This window comes from Mus musculus, chromosome 9 (assembly GCF_000001635.26).
Source record: "Mus musculus strain C57BL/6J chromosome 9, GRCm38.p6 C57BL/6J".
NCBI classification, from domain to species: Eukaryota; Metazoa; Chordata; class Mammalia; order Rodentia; family Muridae; genus Mus; species Mus musculus.
The window spans coordinates 36,835,214-36,855,102 of NC_000075.6; the positions used below are offsets into that span (position 1 = coordinate 36,835,214).

A 19,889-nucleotide genomic window follows, 5' to 3' on the forward strand; every position below is an offset into this window, starting at 1 on the left:
AGGGTGAGCACTTTTAACCGACAGAACATCTAGAGGCCTATTTCTTTTTATAGTTTTTGTAGGTATATTTTTATTCTTTAGGGGTTGTCTGAGTCAAATATACTCTCTTTTTGATACTCCATTTTATTTTGATTATTTTTACTTATGTGTATGTGTGCAGGGGCCATATGAGTTCAGGGGGCATTGAAAGCCAGAGTCATTGGATGACCCCAAAGCTGGAGTTAGAAGCATTTGTGAGCCACCCTATGTGGGTGCTGGAAATCGAAGTCGGTATGTGCTCTTAACCACTAAGACACCTTCCAACTCCTAAGCACTTATCTCTGTTTGGTTTTCCAGCATTCCAAGCTCAGTACGTTTGTTGACGTGCTTGATTGAGGCAGGCTTTCATGCATCCCCAAGCCTGGTGGAACATGCTATGTAGCCAGGGAGGGCCATCAAGTCTTTCTGCCACCGTCAACCCAGTGCTAGGATTTCGAGTGTGCATCACCACAAATGGCTTCAGGTGGCCTCAGTCCTGGATTCTGGTTGGGTTGTCTGTTGTTGCTTGCTGATGGAATCAGTATCCTTGCTAGCATCACCTTCTTATCCTAGATCCTGTCACTCCCAGAGAGAAACACCCATTTCAAGGAAGTTTAAGTATCTGAAGTTAACTGACTGGCTTTTGAATCTCTCAGAAATGAGGCCTGTGATCCAGGAAATTTTGACAAAATGAATTTTAAAAAGCCTTGATGAAAAAGATTCCCAAATCCCTCCAGCAATTTCGAAGCAGCATGCACTACATATAATGGCAGGGATATTTTTTCTTTCGTTTAAAAAATGCAACCCTGGATGACCTAGAACTCACTATGTAGACCAGGGTGGTCTTGAACTCACAGAGAGTTGCCTGCCACTATCTCCTGAGTGTTTGAATTAGAGCTGTGAGCCACCACTTCTGGCCTCCACACTTTCATGTAAGTAGTATATCCTGATTTTCTGAGGAAAGCCAAATAGCCTTCAGATGTAACTTTATTTATTATTTAAACAAGTTTTTAGATATATTCACTTTGTATGTATGAGTGTTTTTCTTACATATATGTCTGTGTACCACATGCATGCCTAGTGCCCTTGGAGGTCAGAATAGGGAGTTAGAAATCCCCTTACCCAGAAGATTGTGAGCTGCCATGTGGGTGCTGGGAATCAAACCAAGGTTCAGCAAGAACACTAAGTTCTCTTAACCACTGAGCCACCTTTTCAGTCCCTATTTATTATTATTTTAAAATGTTTTTCTTATGTGTGTATGTGCTTGCGCATGGTGGTATGCACATATGTATGTGGGGAGCCTTGGAGGCCAGAAGATAGCATGGAATTGGAGTTACTGGGGCCTGTTGCGAGTGCTGGAATCCAAATTTAGGTCTTCTACAAAAGCAAGTGCTCTTAAACACTGAGCCATCTTTCAGCCCCACAAACACTATTTTAAACCACATTTAGTAGATGAGGAAACAGAGGCACAACAAGCAGATAGTTTGCACAAATTCTCACAGCTAAGGTAGATAAGATAAGGTCTGGATTCTCAGATAACAGACCACCATAGTCTTCATTGGCACAGATCTTTTCTACTCTTCCTCCATCTCTCCTCCCCTTCCTTTCTCCCCTCCCCTCCCCTCCTTCCTCCCCTCCCCTCCCCTCCCTCCTCCCCTCCCCTCCCCTTCTCCTTCCCTTCCCTTCCCTTCCTCTCTCTCTCTCATTCTCTCTCTCACCATGGTCAGAAATTTTAGGGCTTCATTTTGCAACACCTTTTCCCAAATACTCCCAAAATTCTTTTTTTTCCCCATTTTTCATTTTATGTGTGGATGTTTTCCAGCATGTATGTATGTGCACCATGTTCTTGCAGTGTCCAAGTCTGCCAGAAGAGGGTGTAGGACACTCTGGGGCTAAAGTTAACAGATTGTAGTGAGCAGCCGTGTGGGTGCTGGGAATTAAATCAGGGACTATTATGCACCAAATCATCTCTCCAGCACCTCTATTCCCAACCTTTTAAACTGCTATTTCTCAGAGCTGCCTGGCACCTTCCTTTATGAACCTGGACAACTCTGTTGTTTACATAGTTTACTTTTAAATTGATGGTGAAATTTTTACTAAACTATTTTTCCCTTTTAAAATGTCTTTACTAAATATCTTCACTGCCCCAGTGACTTGTTGTTCTTAGTTTATTGGTGTGCACAGTGTCTTCATCCTTTGAATTTTCTGCCCCTTTCTTGGTACCTTGAGTTACTCTTGGCTCATTTACTGTCTACAATGGTTCCTCTGGGCTGAGCTTCAGTCATTCTAGATCTCCGTCACCTAACATCAGAATTCCCAGGGACTCCTTTCACTTTCTGACCCATCATTGGGATTTCTACACCTTCTCACTTTTCCCCCGTCCACTTTGTCCTTCAATTGGTGTTTTTCTCTGTGTTGAACAACTCTTCTTCCTCTTCCTTCTCTTCTTCGTCTCTTTCTTCTTCTCTTCTATTCTCTCTCTCCTTCCCTGCCTTCCCCTTTCCTTTCCTTTCCTTTCCTTTCCTTTCCTTTCCTTTCCTTTCCTTTCCTTTCCTTTCCTTTCCTTTCCTTTCCCTTTCTTTCTTTCTTTCTTTCTTTCTTTCTTTCTTTCTTTCTTTCTTTCTTTCTTTCTTTCTTTCTTCTGATAGGGTCTCATATAACCCAGACTGACCTCAAATGTGTTATATAGTTGAGAATGACCTTGACCTTTCTGCTGGTTTAGTAAAGTGGCAGTAGTAGACTCTTCTTCTTTAAGATCCACAGCCTCATTATCTAGTTTATTGGTTTTCAGTGCCAGGGATTATTTCCCTCCTATTGAGCAGACCCTAAGTCTAATTAGACAACTATTGGTTACCATTAAGATATGAATATCACTGTTGCACCTTTAGGGATCTCTTGCTATGCTGGTCATTGTTGCAGCTCATAGGTAGGAATATTGTTTGCTTCCCTCTGTTGGCGATTAGCATAGCACCTTTTGGTACTGTGAAAGATAGTTCTTAGGGAGGGGGATTTCAGGTCAGACAGAGCTCATACAACCCCAAGTCCTTTGTCTGAATACACAGTGTTTTCAGCAATTAAGAACTTACCTTTAACCTCTGATGGGCATCCAAGGGCAATATGATAGCCTCTATAGTTTGGGGAATCTACGGATTCTTTTTACCAACAACTCAAAAGGATGTTCTCATTTCCTCCTTTGTGCCTTTGTATCACTTGTATCCTCCTATTCCCCTTAAGCACTCCTTCCTCATGTCTCACAGTACGTTTTTGCTTTTCTGGTTGTTATGGCTTCTCCAGGTTATCTACTCACATCTGAAAACTGATATGGGTTGTTGGTTTTTCTGTTTGTTTGTTTGTTTGTTTGTTTTTTAATACAGCATCTCACTAAGTTGCCAGGGTAACATTGAACTTGTGTAGCCAGGCAGCCTGGAACTTCCTATTTCTTTCTGTTCTTGTGTGTGTGTGTGTGTGTGTGTGTGTGTTATGAAATCTCTTAGTGACCAGTAGGCATGCATAGCTGTTTAGTACATGCAAGGAGGCTAGTCTAAAGAAAGACTGTAACTATAAAATGACTTAGTTTAAAAAATGTCTCTGCGGGTGTGGTGGCACATGCCTTTAATCCCAGCACTTGGGAGGCAGAGGCAGGCAGATTTCTGAGTTTGAGGCCAGCCTGGTCTACAAAGTGAGTTTCAGGACAGCCAGAGCTATACAGAGAAACCCTGTCTGGAAAAAACAAACAAACAAAACAACAACAACAACAACAACAAACAATCCCCCCTCAAAATTGGCTCTGTATTTTTAATATGAATTATGTATTAATATAGTCGTATTTTGGATTAAGTAAATATGTTTCTATAATTAAGATTATAAAGCTATTAAAATGAGCTTCCCAAGCTCATTTTGCTCTGTGCCAGTATTTTTATAGTAATTCATAAGGAAATCAAACCTGGGATACATGCCACTCAGCCAGCCACTGCACTTATGAGTCTTGGCAGCATCTCCTTTTTCTGTGTTGAGAATGGTCTTAGTTAGGGTTCCTACTGCTGTGACGAAACACAGTGACTAAGAACAACATGGGGAGTAAAGTGTTTTTGGTTTTGTTTGTTTGTTTGGTTGTTTTTGTTTTGGATTGGTTTGGTTATGGTTTTTTTTTTTTTTCGAGACAGAGTTTCTCTGTATAGCCCTGGCTGTCCTGGGACTCACTCTGTAGACCAGGCTAACCTCCAGCTCAGAAATCCACCTGTCTCTGTCTCCCAAGTGCTGGGATTAAAGGCATACACCACCACAGCCCAGTGTGTCTTTGTTTATATTTCCACATCACAGTCCATCATCAAGCAAGTTAGGGCAGGAACTCAGGCAGGATCCTGGAAGCAGGAACTGCAGCAAAGGTCTTCGAGGAACATTGTTTACTGGCCTGCTATTCATGCTGCTCAGCTTGCTTGCTTATATGACCTACACGTGCCTGAGGGGGTGGGTGGCACAGGTCACAGTGGATTGGGCCATCCCACATCAATCACTAATTAAGAAAATAAACTGTAAGCTTGTCTAGACGCAAATCTTATGGAAGAATTTTCTCAATTTTGAGCCCCCTTGCCTAAATAACTCAAATTGACAATAAACTAGCCAGGAACGGATGAAAATCAGGGCTTCTACCACTGAGTTACACCTCCAACCTTGTTTTATGTGTTTTTTTGTTTTTGTTTTTGTTTTTTGTTTTTTTGTTTTTTTGCCAGCATTCATTGTTGTTCTTTTCTTCTGTATTTTTCTTCTTGCTCTTTGTTTTTGTTTTTTGGCATGTAGTCTTACTATGTGGTCCTGGCTAGCCTGAAGCTCACTGCATAAACCAGTCAGGGGCTATTTGCTTGTGCCCCTGAGTTTTGGGGATATAGACATACTGCACCATTCCTGGCTGGCAGAGCCTTCCTATAATTATCCTATATTAGCCTTTGTAAACTTTAAATGCTCAGAGTGTATTTTGATGCCATGGTAACTGGCTTCATTTCAGCAAAATCCCAGTAAGGGCCAGCTCTCACCCAGCATGCTCTCTGCCTTGCTTAGAGTTTAGTTTTGTAGGTAGAACTAGGGAGTAAGGATTCACTAGACAAACCCCATGACTTTTGATACCTGTTGATATGGTTCTAGTTTACACATCTGACTGATCAGGAATCATGCAGACCAGAAGAGAAAAGTTGAGTTACCTTTCTAGTTCCCAGGAAGGAAGTTAGGCAAGTATAGACAGGTGACAGACTGCGATGCTCCTGGAAACTATGTATGGGGCAGAAGATCATTTCTCAATGAGCACGCATTGATCAATTGCCTGGCCACAGGGCAATGAGTGTGCTAGAGACATGGAGGATATCCAGAGGACATCTGTGTCTTCGTGGAATTTACACTAAAATTGGGAAAGGCCCTAGATGTGGGAATTGAAGCATAAATCATGGTTGAAGACAGCTAGGACTGCCTGAGTGGGTAGGAGTCACCGAACTGTAAGGGTTTAGAAGGATGCCTAAGTGGGTAGCCAACATCCATTATCCAAGATGGATATGTATTTGGCCATTGGAGTATATGGATCTAGTCCTACCCTTCCCTTCCTCCTAGCTCCTTGAAACAGGGTATCTCTCACTCTGGTTTTCCAGGTTGGCCTGGAACTACTCTGTAACTCAGACTGGCCTGGAATTTGAGACAGGCTTCGTACCTCAGATTCCCAAATGCTAGAATTATATGTGTATTCCTAACCAAAAGCTTAGCCATATTTTGTGTAGATTTTTAAAAAGTGGGTAGAATGGTGGTAGGGATCATACACAGGGATCCTCACATATTAGGTAAGTGCTCTCCTACTGACCCATATCCCCAGGTCTTTATTTCTTAGAAGACAATCAATCACAGGCTAGCCCCAAGTTCCTGATATCCTAGTCCTGGTTCCTAGTCCTGGATTCAAGATATCCTGCATCTTGAGCAGCTGTGACTACTTCAGGTGCAAGTGCCACAGTGTTGGGCTGCGAAAAAAGACAAAGAAAGAGAGCTCTTTACCTCAGAGCACAGTGGATCAAGTGCAGAAAATGCAGTTACTCCCCTCAAAAACTAAATTCTGAAACAGGCCTGGTCCCATGGGTTAAGGAAAGAGGTTTTTTTGTTGTTGTTTTGGTTTTTTGTCTGTTTGTTTTTCGAGACAGGGTTTCTCTGTATAGCCCTGGCTGTCCTGGAACTCACTCTGTAGACCAGGCTGGCCTCGAACTCAGAAATCCACCTGCCTCTGCTTCCCGAGTGCTGGGATTAAAGGCATGCGCCACCACGCCCGGCTAAGGAAAGAGATTTTGTATCACTAATAAATCCTGTATTTCTGAGTTCGAGGCCAGCCTGGTCTACAGAGTGAGTTCCACGACAGCCAGGACTACACAGAGAAACCCTGTTTCAAAAAAACAAAAATCAAAAAACAAAACAAAACAAAACAAAAAGGTCAGGGGAAGATGGCTCAGAGCTTAAGAACACTGACTGTTCTTCCAGAGGTCCTGAGTTCAATCCTCACAACCACAGGGTGGCTCACAACCATCTATAATGGGATCTGATGTCCCCTTCTGCTGAGTCTGAAGACAGTTCCAGTGTACCCAAATAAATAAATACATAAATCTATTAAAAAATAAATCCTAGAAACGCATAAAACACCAACAGATACTTTGTAGTGCATTGGTGTTAAGGATGGAACATAGGCCCTCACATATTCTAACCTTGTGTTCTGCCACTAAGTTACACTTTCATTTCTGTCGATGATTTAAAAAATTAATATTTCTTCAGCAAAACACTTTCAATGGGATAAATTGAGACCATAAGCAGCTTTGTATTCATATTAGGTTTTATTGTCAAGTAACGTTAGGTCAAGTTGGGTTTTGATATAGGGAGTTGTGAAAAACAAATGATGTCTAAACTATGTCTGGTAGCATAATAGCACAAGCTGTAATCCCAGTACAGAAACGTGGGGGGGGGGGGAGGGGAAGGAGGGGAGGAGGAGGAGGGAAGGAAGAAGAGGCGGAAGAGAGGAGGAGAATGGGAGGAAGAGGAGGAGAGGAGGGGATGATGATGATGATGAGGTGTGAGAAGGAGGAAGGGGAGGAGGAGGAAGAGGAGGAAGAGGAGGAGGGGCAGCTACAATGACAACAACAGCACTTACCACTACCCTAGACTTTTTGAGCACATGGTTAAGAGTGTGGACCTATGACTAATAATAAGAGAAAATGTTGAATAACATTGGCATTAATCATTTCCCTGGCACGTTTTAGAGCTGTGTTCACTCCATTAATCTTATAACAAACCTATGAGGTAGATCCTGTTGTTACTGGCTTGAAAAAGAAGAGGTTAAGTAATTTGCTTATGCTCATAGCTGATAGGGATACAAGAATACAAACCTGGGTATCCTGGCTTGGGAGCTGCGTACTTCATCACTGTGCCTTTTTGGCAGCTCCAGAGTTCACTCTGTTCCGTTGCTCATCTTATGAAAATATGAAATAATATTTGAACTACTTAGGAGCATCGTAGTAAGCAACTTTAGAAGCCATAGCTACTTAAGTAAAGGGTAATCTGCTGTTGTTGCTGCTGGTTGTGGTGATGGTGATGGTGGTGTTGGTGGTATTGTGTGTGTGGCATATCCTGTATGCACATGTGTATACGTAGGTGTGCTTACCAGTGTGGGTGCATGTGGAGAACCGCGGTTGATGGCCACAGGGTTTCCTCAATTGCTTCTCCACCTTAGTTTTGTCCCCCCCCCCCGCCCCCACCAAAGATACGAGGAAACTTTGTTCAAAGCAAAGCAATAGTGTAGATCAGAAATGTGCTGCCGAGGCCACATGGCTAACGGTACTCAAGGGAATCCATCTTATTTTGTGAAGCAGGGTCTCTCACTGAACCTGAAGCTTACTGTTTCAGCTAGGCTGTCTGGCCTGTGAGTCATCAGCCTATCATCACCCTAAAGCACTGGAGTCAGACATACACTGCTATAACCCCAACTTGATGTGTGTGCTGAGGATCTGAGCTCCGGTCTTCAGGATTATGTGGCAGCACTTTACCTTCTGAGCCATCTCTCCAGCCCCAGGATACGCCTCTTATTTTGTTAGACACGTTTTATTAGCATATATTAATTATACAAAATGATAACTGTTCTTCCTTATGGTCTTTTCCCAATTTATATCACATGCTTTGGTCACATTGACCTTCCCTTACCTTTCCATGTCCCCAGTCACCCTCCCACGCGTCCCTTTCCTCTTATCAAACAGTTCCCCTTCTGCTTTCCTAAGCATTTTTTTAAAATCTAGGTTTTGCACGGAGAGAAGGAGTCTTTGTTTTCCAAGGGACATAGAGTAATGGAAGATGTGATCTGGTTCCTCCGCAGAACTGGCACAAAAGCCCAGTCCAAACTCACACTGCCCTGTGTATTTCTTCCAGGGAAACAGATCTTGACAGTTGCTGTCATTGTACTTCGGTGCCAGGATGGAGGCCCCACTGGTGAGTCTGGATGAAGAGTTTGAAGATATCAGGCCCAGTTGCACTGAGGAGCCAGAGGAAAAGCCACAGTGTCTGTATGGCACATCTCCTCATCACCTGGAGGACCCTTCCCTCTCTGAGCTTGAGAATTTTTCTTCCGAAATAATCAGCTTCAAGTCCATGGAGGACCTCGTGAATGAATTTGATGAGAAGCTCAATGTCTGCTTTCGGAACTACAACGCCAAGACGGAGAGCCTGGCTCCAGTGAAGAACCAGCTGCAGATCCAGGAGGAGGAGGAGACTCTTCGGGATGAGGAGTAAGAAGCCTTAGCTACCCTCTCCTGCACCAGACCAAATCCGTAGTCGGCCTTTTTGGCCTAGAGCTAGCTTCCGCCTACGAGTTTACGTGGACTGGACTAATGTCCTTGTGTGAGGCAGAGGCAGTACCTCGGTAACAGCTAACATGATTCTCTAGATGTCCCTCTGTAGTCAGCTGAAGAAAGCGTTCTTGGATTGGAACTTTAGAGGAATGAAGGATTTAGGTTTTTCTAAACACAAAACAGAATTTTAAGCACAAGAAAATGTGGGGAATCTAGCTTCCCCTTCCTCCCTTCTTCCCTCCCCCCCCCACCTCTCTCTTTTTTATTTTCTTAAAGATTTATTTATTTATTTATTTTGTGTGTTTGTGGGTGTTTTGTCTGTATCTAAATATCTGTATCACACATGTGCTTTGTGACCAGAGTGGCCAGAATAGAATGTCGGGTCCCTTGGAATTGGAATTGTAGATGGTTGTGGGCGGCCAGGTGAACACTGGGAATTGAACCAGGTTCTTCTGAAGATCAACCAGTTCTCTAGCCTGCTGAACCATCTTTCCAGGTCCTCTTTTTCTCTTTATGTTTTTTAAAAATATATATATATATAGGTATGGGCACACACAGGTCACCATGCAAGCGTAGAAGTTGGAGAACAACTGTTTCCTTCTACCGTGTGGGTCCCAGGGATTTAACTGGTGACACCAGGGTTGGTGGGAAGTACTTTAACCCACTGAACCATCCTGCAGCCTCTCTTTCTTCTCTGTGGTAACCTTACCAGTTATTAAAAACAGGGACTGGAAGATAATTAATTAACTGTGATGGGCTAATCATAAACTGGACAATTTGTCTCAAGAAACACCCAAATTAGCTGGGCAGTGGTGATGATGTACGCCTTTAATCCCAGCACTTGGGAGGCAGAGGCAGGAGGATTTCTGAGTTCGAGGCCAGTCTGGTCTACAGAATTACAAATCTCAAAATTGTTTATAACTGCCAGGCCTGGAAGTTCACAAGTGAATTGAGAGACCTGGACAAACGAAGGAGAAACTAGGTGGTGTGTTTCTTGAGTGCTTGAGCATATTTCCCGTGTTGCTTATTAGCAGACTTCCAGAGCCTTAATAGCTGTGAAGGGAAAGAATTGAAGGGAAGCATTACCTGAAGAGAGGGAGGCTAGGAGGAGAGGCAGTTGTTACAGAAAGAAGAGCATTTTAAGACTGGGAACTTGGCTCTGTTGATAGAATGCTTGCCTAGCCCACATGAAGCCCTAGGTTCCATCCCAGGCACCAAGGGAACAGGGTATTGTGGTTCATGGCTGCAATCCCAGCCCTCCGGAGGTAGATGCAGGGGGGTCAGAAGTTCAGGGTCACTGTCAGCTACATATGCCCTATTTAAGGTCAACTGGAATACATGTGATCTAGTCCTCCCTCCCCCCAAAAGCATTTAAACTGTTTTAGAGATTTAGAAGAACATGCATGAATTTCTGTGCAGATAAAATATGCATCAATTCTTCTTTAGAAATCACACACACAAAAAATGTTTATTAGGACCAGCTGTGCTCCATTCCTCCCACCCGTGCCAGTGTCCAAGCTAGGGCTTTACACATGCTAGACAGCTATGCTATATCTGATCTACTTCCCAGGTCCCCCCCTTTTTTTTTGTTTCTGGACTTGAATAGAACAGATAGAACCATGCGCAATAATAGAGTAAGAAATACATTCTAGAAGATTCTGATGGGGAAAGGCGTGCCTGATGATTTGAAAATTGATAGTGCTGCCCCTTTGAAAGTACAGGAGCTGTACATGGCCTGTCTTTTTCACTGTTATATACCCTTCCCCAACCGCAGAGGACTTGGTGTGTAGTTAGTGATCTGATCATATTTTTAAATGAAATAGATACTACTGAGTGTGCTGCTTGAATAACAGTAAGTAACCTTGTAGGTCCATGCACTGTCTTTCTAGGCTGCTCTTCTCCCTTTAATTAATGCTAGCCCTAGGTCCATAATCATGCTTTTCACTCCAGTGACCAGAGCTATAATGGTGGGTTGTATGTTTCAATTCCATTTTAATGTTTCCAACTAGTTCTTTCAAAACTCTGGGCCATTTAGAGTTTGCTGAACTTCTGTTAAGTAAGAAGGAAGGCTGCTGGGCTTTGCTAGATAGGACCTGCTCTTTTCTTTTTAAGGCACCAGGAAATGAACTAGAAACTCAGAAAGTATGAATTCTAATTTGGATACGCTCTGTGTGGCCTTAGTCAAGTCACTTAACTCTAGTAGATTGCCTGGATGCTCATTTTTGAAACCCCTAGAACTCAATCTTAACAAAGCAGGGCTAAGGGCTTACAAAGAGCCTGGCTTCTTTCCTCACCCAGGACGTGTTCTGAAAATGGCATTTAAAAATGAGTCCAGTTTCTGTTGTCTTGCTTCCAGCTTACCATCTCTTTGCGTCAGAACTCTTCCTCTGCCTATGAAAGGTGAAAGCCCTGTGAGCACTGCTCACTCCCTCTTGGTGCATTAGCAGAGGGTACTCAACGTTAATTACCATCATGTGGGATTAGTGGGGCTCTCCGCAGGCATTTTTCTGCCTTGACTGCCTCATTGATGCCTCAGCTAAGAGACTGGGGTTGGATAATTGCTGAGCTAGAGGTAGAGGAAGATGTGGGGAGTAGAAGGGGAGGAAGAGAGAAACAGACACTGCACTTACTAAGCACTTGGTGCATCTAGAGCCTCTGTGAAATCCAAGATAAAAACCAGAATCACATTGCACACTTTGTTTTGCAGACAGTATCCAGATCTTTCACCTGTGGAATTATGACTAAGCCAAGGAAAAGGATGACTCAAAGTCTAACCTGGTTGTAAGTCTCCCCTAGTATTACTGCGATCACTTCCTCAGGTTTAGCATTTAGAGAGATGTTCATCCACAAAGAAGTTGGAAGTATTTTGAGTGGAATTAGAGATAAAGAGTTGAAGCCCAAAATAAAACAAAGGGATTCTTGGCTGAATGAGATTCTTTCAGAAAGCACAAACCACAGAGGAAATGCAGTAATTGCCTGCAAGTCTTTATTTCTGTGGTTTGGACCTATTTGGCCAGTAGGGAATTGACTGATCAGTGGATTTCTGATTCGAGGCATGGAAATTCTGGTATTAAAGGAGAGTTGCCTGGATATGGTGACACATGTTGTAATGGTCACTCTTTGGAGGAAGAGGCAAGGGAATGGCAAATTCAAGGTCAGATTGGGCTACATAATCAGTTCCAGGACAGGCTTGTTTGTAAGAGACACTGTCTTTAAACATACATTTAAAAAGCCAGATTTTAAATTGTATATATTCTCTATCTATCTATCTATCTATCTATCTATCTATCTATCTATCTATCTACCTACCTACCTACCTATCTATCTATCTATCTATCTATCTATCGATCTATCGATCTATATGGTTTTGAATTCAGAAAATGTTTCATTATTGTCTCTCCTCTTTCTCCTTCTCACTCTTCCCCTTCCCCCTCCCTCGTTTGCTCCCCTTCTTCCTCTCCTCATCCCCTTACCTTTTTAGATATTGAAACAGGATCTTGCTACATAGACCAGATTGGCCTGGATCCTCCTGCCTCAGCCACCTGAGTACTGGGATTACACCATGACCACTGGGCCAGAATCTCTTCTTTATGTACACGAGGTCACTCCTCTCCCTTGTTATAAAAGATGGGCCTGGACTTTAGAAACTTTTAAAAGCCACTGCAAACTGGGAGTGGAGAACAAAACCAAAGCATACTAAAAATAGGAGTGGCAGCTCTCACCCACCTTTGTCTCATTGGGGTTGTTCTTAGCCCTTGCTATGCTCTACAGAAGTGTAAACATTTGGGAGCAATGGTTGCTTCCCATTCTTCAGATGGATATTATGAACTAAAGATAATGTTAAAATCAAAGTCTACCCAATAAATAAACTATAACTAGACATACTTTAGATGGAAGTTTAGTAAATGTTTTATAGTTTTCTAGTTAGGTGGTAGTGGCACATATTTTTAATCCCAGCAGTTGGGAGGCAGAGGCAGGTAGTTCTCTATGAGCTGGAAACCTGCCTGGTCTACAAAGCAAATTTTAGGACATCCAGGGCTACACTAAGAAACCCTATTGCCAAAAAAGAAAAAAGAAAGAAAGAAAGAGAGAAAGAGAGAGGGGAGGGAGGAAGGAAGGAAGGAAGGAAGGAAGGAAGGAAGAGTACAAGGGAGAGATATTGTTTATTCTATTTACATATTTGAGAGAAATGAAAAATGTTGTGGAAAGATATGAACTACAAATGTGTATTCATACTAACATGTGTAAGGGTGAACTTTGTATTGTTGGACTTGGGAAATGGCTAACTGAAGGAAATTATGGAATTTGTTACTAATTTAAAATTAAACTAACCCTTTGAGCTGAGTATCGTATTGTCAGTCTAGAGGTATAGGTGTGTGTGTGTGTGTGTTTATCAGGACTGATGTAGCCCTAATGATAAGTTGCCAGTTTCAGACTTGCAACATATAGACATACATGTGTTTGTACTACTACTCCACAGGGGCTGCTCACACTCAAACAGCATCATTTTCCAAATGCCTACCTAGCCCACTTCCGGAAAAACTAGATTAAATGATTCTACTGCCACTTTCAGGACTTACACAGTCTCAAGGCCAATAGAAGGTAGGCAGTCCCTTAAGATTCCAGCTTCCCGACAGGAACAAAAGGCACAGCCTATTTTGGACTTTGCTGAACCTCACTTCTCCAGCATTTCCTGTATGGACATAGCTAAAGGAGTGTTCATTCCCAAAGCACTAATGTAGCACAGTGATGTAAGCATAGGCCCCATGACCTTTGCAGAGGGTGTGGTGGTTGGAGCATTTTCTTTGAGTTAGCAAGTCATATTTTCTCCTTGGTTCCACAATTCCGGTGGGGCCTGGATTATTTATACAGCTTTAACAGTGCCTGACAGTAATTGGGATATCACCCATGGTTTAAGAAGCAGGCTCCAGAGTGGGGGAGATGGCTTAGTGGATGAAGTGCCTGCTGCACAGGCTTGAGGAGCTGTGTTTGGATTCCCCAGCACCCATGTAAAAAGCTGAGTGTGCCGGGAGGGTTCGTGTGAAACCTTAGTGTTGAAGGGGCAGAGGCAGGTGGGTCATGGGAACGCAAAAGCCTGCAAGCCTAGCCAAAACGGTTGGTTCAGCAAGAGACTTTGTCTCAAAATGTGATGAAGAGCAATAGAAGATACCCAAAGTTATCCTCCAGTATACACACACACACACACACACACACACACACACACACACACTGTGAATCCATCCATACACACACAGGAAATAGGCTCTGAAATCCTGCTGAGTAGCTGTCTCATGAGCTTGATGACTTTCCAAGTGCTTTCTTGTATGACAGAAAAATTTCAAGCAGATGTCTTCCTCTTAAGAAATTGTTTTCACAAGTTTTTTTTTAATTTAATTGCCAGTTTTCTATATTATTTTCTGGGAAAATCTCTCTCTTTTTTTAATGTGTCCACATACCTTATACCAAAAAGGTAACCTTATTGTTATGTATTTGATTTCAAGTGTCTGTGCTCAGGTGCCTACTAACTCACTCATCTTCCCGATAAGTTGTGATGTCAGAATTTTTTTAAAAACTCATCCCTTCTCAGAACTTAATATGCAGAGCAGACTAGCCTCAAACTAACAGAGATCCACTGAGTGCTGCTGGGGTTAGAGGTGTCACCATGCTGGGCTTTTTCCTGTTTTGTACATTTGCCTTAGGATCCATAATGGAAACACTGCCCCTTTAAACTCTACAGGAGAAGAGAGCGTTGTGTCACTGTGTGCTCCTAGAGTGTTTTGAGAAAGAAGTGAGCAGTTACAATATTGGTGCTATCCTTTTTGCCTACATTAGATATCAAGGAGCTGATTCCTGATAGAAGGTTAGAGGCCTCCGAAGTTGAAATGTGCCATCCAATCTTAATGAGACTCAGCTAGGGTTTTGGCCCAATCCCTTCCTCTACCCTTTGATTCTCTCAGACTATGGAAAGGAACAGGGATATTTCTGAGGCTCAGAAATAAACTGTATGGTTGGGGTGCATACTAATCCCTAAGCAAAACCAACTACCTTTCTCTCTGAAGTGTCTGGACAGGGCTCCATACTCATAGCTTTTGCTTCTGGATTTGACTCTAATTCTGTATTTCAGCTGCTGCTCCTGCATGCTGGAAGGCAGATGACCTCAGCCTGGCACACACAGCAGCCTCTCTCTTGCCTGGCCCAGCTCTTCCTTTCTCCAGGCGGGGTCTGGCTGCAGATGTGTGCTAATGAGAGCTTTTCTTTGTTTACAGGGTTTGGGATGCTCTGACAGACAATTACATCCCTTCACTCTCAGAAGACTGGAGGGACCCAAACATTGAAGCTCTGAATGGCAACAGCTCTGACATTGAGGTACCTTTCTGGGGCCCCCTATTTAGTCAGGGTTGGGAAGATATGGAATCCAGCAAGAAAATCGTCCAACAGCTCAATAGGCTTCTAAAGCAACAGTTCAGAGTCATTGTCGGGAACAAGCATCACCAGAGCCAGTGCCTCCGACATGGGTCTGTTGAGGAAGATAAAGCATAAGGTTGGAAGGAAACTCAGTGTGTCTGAGACAATCGGAATGGTTAAGCATAAAAAGAGTAAGGGCGGGAGTTGGAGAGGTGGCTCAGCAGTTAACACTGACTGTTCTTCCAGAGGTCCTGAGTTCAATTCCCAGCAACCACATGGTGGCTCACAACCATCTATAATGGGATCCAATGCCCTCTTTTGGTGTGTCTGAAGACAGCAACAACGTACTCATATACATAAAATAAAAAAATCTTAAAAAAAAAAAGATGGATACAGGTTTTCCCCGTTTACCTGTTCCTTCTTTGTGGTACTGAGTCTGGGAACCAGGACCTTGCACATGCTAAGCGCAATGCCAGTGACTACACTCCCAACCCACAAGAGCTCTTCTACTGCTGATCTCTGTGTTATGGCCCACAAAGTAAGTTGGAGTGGCCATCACAGACTTCTCTTCAAATAATTTGTTTTAAAAGCCAGGTAACCAGGTATACTGGTGGCACACTTGTAATCGCAGCACTCTGGGAGCTGAGGGAGGAGGATTGCCACGTTTGATCAAGCCTGTACTACAAGGTGAGACCCTAGTCTCATCAGACTTACAAACAAAAGCTTTTTTTTTTCTCTTGAGAATCAGGTTTTGCTATCTAAAATGAACCGCACAGTCCCATCAGCGGCAATGCTTTGAGCGAGCACTGGTGAAGCTGGCAGCTTGACAGTTAGATCAAGGGCTCAGGTGAAATGGCTACACAGTGGTTAGGACTTTATTGTGTTGTTTTCTTTTGCTTTTACCTTTTCTAGTGCTGAGGGTTACTTAGGACTTCAATGGGGCTGTAGAGATGGTTCAGTGGTTAAGAACACTTGATGCTCTTGCAGAGGACCCAAGGTCAATTCCTAGCACCCGTATCAGATGGCTTACACTTGCCTATAACTCCAGCTCCACCTCTTTCACCTCTGTGGAGACCCTCATACAAATAGCTTTCACACACACACACACACACACACACACACACACACACACACACACACTTAAAAAGAAAGTGTTTTTAAAAAGGGGGCTAGATACTCCTTTTGAGCTGATTGTGTAGTCTCTCAGAAGATCCAGCTTGCTCCTCATGGGCTCACTATATATGTACAATGAGTGGTATTTTAGTCAGCAGAGCAGAGTATCTCCGACTGAGTGACTTATAAGCATTTATTTCCCATAGTTTTAAATACTGGAAGTCTAAGATCAAGTTGTCGGCAGACTCATTCTGGGAAGTGCATAACATCTGTTGACAGGTGGCACTTTATTTGAAGTCCACACATGGTAGAAGGGACCAGATGGTTCCCCTTTAACTTATTCCATAAGGCATTAATACCGTCCATGAGTGCTCTACCTGCAATATCTAATCACCTCACCTGAGGTGCTACCTCCCTTGTCTCTTTGGAAGTCGAAGTTTCAGCAAAAATTGAGGAGGGCAAGGGGAGACAAATAACAAACACTGAGCTAATATCCAGGTAAAGTGTCTATTCAGTGGTCAAGAGGTATTCTCATAGCAAAAGGTTAAGTCATTTAACGGCTTTGATCATGTTAAAAGACAATTTCTACCTGTTTTATTTTGTAGTTTCACCCATGAAGAGTGTTTGACAATTTTGTATACAGGAAGTGCTGGCATGGCTCTGGGGAGTCAGCAAATGATGATTTTTCAGGCAGCTGATGTATAGTGGTAGATCACATCTTCCGGGGAGCTCAAGAATTGGTCCTGAGTAAGAGAGCAGGAAGCAGATGTCTCTGATTGGGCACTATATCTGCAGATTACTGCTCAAAATAGCACAGCGAAGGGATCTGCATTTGGCTGACTTGTTGAAAAACTGACTGCTTATCATTTTTAGGATTTCTAATCATGAACAATTCAGAATATTCAGGACCTCCAGGCTTCATTGGCAGGCAAGACAGTGACTTTGAGGCTATAATTTACTGCAAACCCACTCAACAGTGACACCAGAGCCTGGGTCTCACATCCTCTTTGAATTCTTGATTGTACATTTTCTCTTGATGTATATATGTGTACAGTATCTTGTAGTTACCTAAAACAAAAGAGAGAATGTTAGATTGATATTGCTTCCTCCTTAAATGTTCAAAAGGCTACTGCAAAGAGCCCACCTGGGCCTGGACTTTTTTCTGTAGGTTAGTGTGTGTGTGCACACGAGCGTGCGTGCGTGCATGCGTGCTTGCATGTGTGTGTGTGTGTGTGTGTGTGTGTGTGTGTGCTTGCGCACTCTCTCATGCAGGGGCTAGAGGCCCACTCAAGGTATCTTCCTCTGTTGCCCTCCACATTGATTTTTGAGCCAAGGTTTCTTAACTGGACCTAGAGCCATGATTCAGGTAGATTGGCTGGCTGGCTGGACCCTGTCTCCATTTCCCATCTGTAATCACTGAGGTTACAGATGCACACACCATGCCCTGCTTTTTTTTTTTTTAATTTTCCCCAGAATATTATTTTTTTAATTGGGTATTTATTTCATTTACATTTCCAATGCTATCCCAAAAGTCCCCCACATGCTCCCCCACCCACTCCCCTACTCACCCACTCCCACTTCTTGGCCCTGGTGTTCCTCTGTACTGAGGCATATAAAGTTTGCACGACCAATGGGCCTCTCTTTCCACTGATGGCCGACTAGGCCATCTTCTGATTCATATGCAGCTAGAGACACGAGCTCCGGGGGGGGGGGGGGTAGGAGGGGCGGGTATTGGTTAGTTCATATTGTTGTTCCACCTATAGGATTGCAGATCCCTTCAGCTCCTTGGGTACTTTCTCTAGCTCCTCCACTGGGGGCCCTGTGATCCATCCAATAGCTGACTGTGAGCATCCACTTCTGTATTTGCTAGGCCCCGGCATAGTCTCACAAGAGACAGCCATATCTGGGTCCTTTCAGCAAAATCTTGCTAGTGTATGCAATAGTGTCAGTGTTTGGAAGCTGATTATGGGGTGGATCCCTGGATATGGCAGTCTCTAGATGGTCCATCCTTTTGTCTCAGCTCCAAACTTTGTCTCTGTAACTCCTTCCATGGGTGTTTTGTTCCCAATTCTAAGAAGGGGCAAAGTGTCCACACTTTGGTCTTCATTCTTCTTGAGTATCATGTGTTTAGCAAATTGTATCTTATATCTTGGGTATTTTAAGTTTCTGGGCTAATATCCACTTATCAGTGAGTACATATTGTGTGAGTTCTTTTGTGATTGGGTTACCTCACTCAGGATGATGCCCTCCAGGTCCATCCATTTGCCTAGGAATTTCATAAATTCATTCTTTTTAATAGCTGAGTAGTACTCCATTGTGTAAATGTACCACATTTTCTGTATCCGTTCCTCTGTTGAGGGGCATCTAGGTTCTTTCCAGCTATTATAAATAAGGCTGTTATGAACATAGTGGAGCATGTGTCCTTCTTACCGGTTGGAACATCTTCTGGATATATGCCCAGGAGAGGTATTGCGGGATCCTCCGGTAGTACTATGTCCAATTTTCTGGGGAACTGCCAGACTGATTTCCAGAGTGGTTGTACAAGCTTGCAATCCCACCAACAATGGAGGAGTGTTCCTCTTTCTCCACATTCTCGCCAGCATCTGCTGTCACCTGAATTTTTGATCTTAGCCATTCTGACTGGTGTGAGGTGGAATCTCAGGGTTGTTTTGATTTGCATTTCCCTGATGATTAAGGATGTTGAACATTTTTTCAGGTGCTTCTCAGACATTCGGTATTCCTCAGGTGAGAATTCTTTGTTTAGCTCTGAGCCCCACATGCCCTGCTTTTTACATGGATGCTGGGTACTTGAACTCAGGCCCTCATTCTTTTGCAGTAAATAGTATCACCCATTGAGCTATCTCCCCAGACCCCTGAATCATGTCACATATTTCAAGGAATTTACCCATTCAATCTATCAATGAGAGGATTAACCACAAATTTGTCTATGATCTTCTTTAGAATTTAATTTTAAATTTAACTATTTATTTTGTGTGTTGTGTGACGTGGTGTATGTGTGGAGGCCAGAGAACAACTTGAGAGTCAATTCTCTCCTTCTACTGTGTAATTTCTGGGGATTGAACTCATGTCGTCATGCTTGACCATAAGTGCCTTTACTTGCTAAACTCTTACTTGCTGAGCAGTCAGATGTATGGCTCTGTAATTTTCCATTTTGTAGTAATGTTTGTGAGTTTTCTTTCTTGTTTCTGCTAGCGAGAATTTGTGTCCTTTCTTTCTGGTCTGTGGCTTATCATTTCTATCAATCTTTTTAGGAGCACTTTTGGTTTCTTTGGTTTTTCTCTAAAGTTGTGATTTTTTTCCTTTAGTTAACCTATTTTCTTAGTTCCTTTCTAACTTTTAAAAAGTTATGCATTTGTATTTTATTTGTATGGCTGTTTTTCTTGCATGTTTGTCTGTGTCCTACTTCAGTGTCTGGTGCCTGCGGGAGGCCCAAAGAAAGTACCAGATCCCCTGGAACTGGAGTTGTAGGTGTCTGTGAGCTGC

At 43.0% G+C, this 19,889-nt stretch overlaps 1 protein-coding gene across 8 annotated transcripts in view; it reads left to right on the forward strand.

Annotated features, from left to right (window-relative positions):
• Fez1 (fasciculation and elongation protein zeta 1 (zygin I)) overlaps positions 1-19,889 on the forward strand; it is a 57,529-nt gene that overhangs the window by 13,816 nt on the left and 23,824 nt on the right. For 7 of the 8 annotated variants that reach the window (XM_030244292.1, XM_030244293.1, NM_001357610.1 and 4 more), the window contains 2 exons: positions 8,449-8,804; positions 15,134-15,233. In XM_030244292.1, coding sequence (XP_030100152.1) covers positions 8,494-8,804; positions 15,134-15,233 — 411 coding nt within the window. In that variant the 5' untranslated portion in view covers positions 8,449-8,493. The remainder of the gene's footprint in view (positions 1-8,448; positions 8,805-15,133; positions 15,234-19,889) is intronic. The other variant, NM_001357613.1, reaches the window with a different exon arrangement.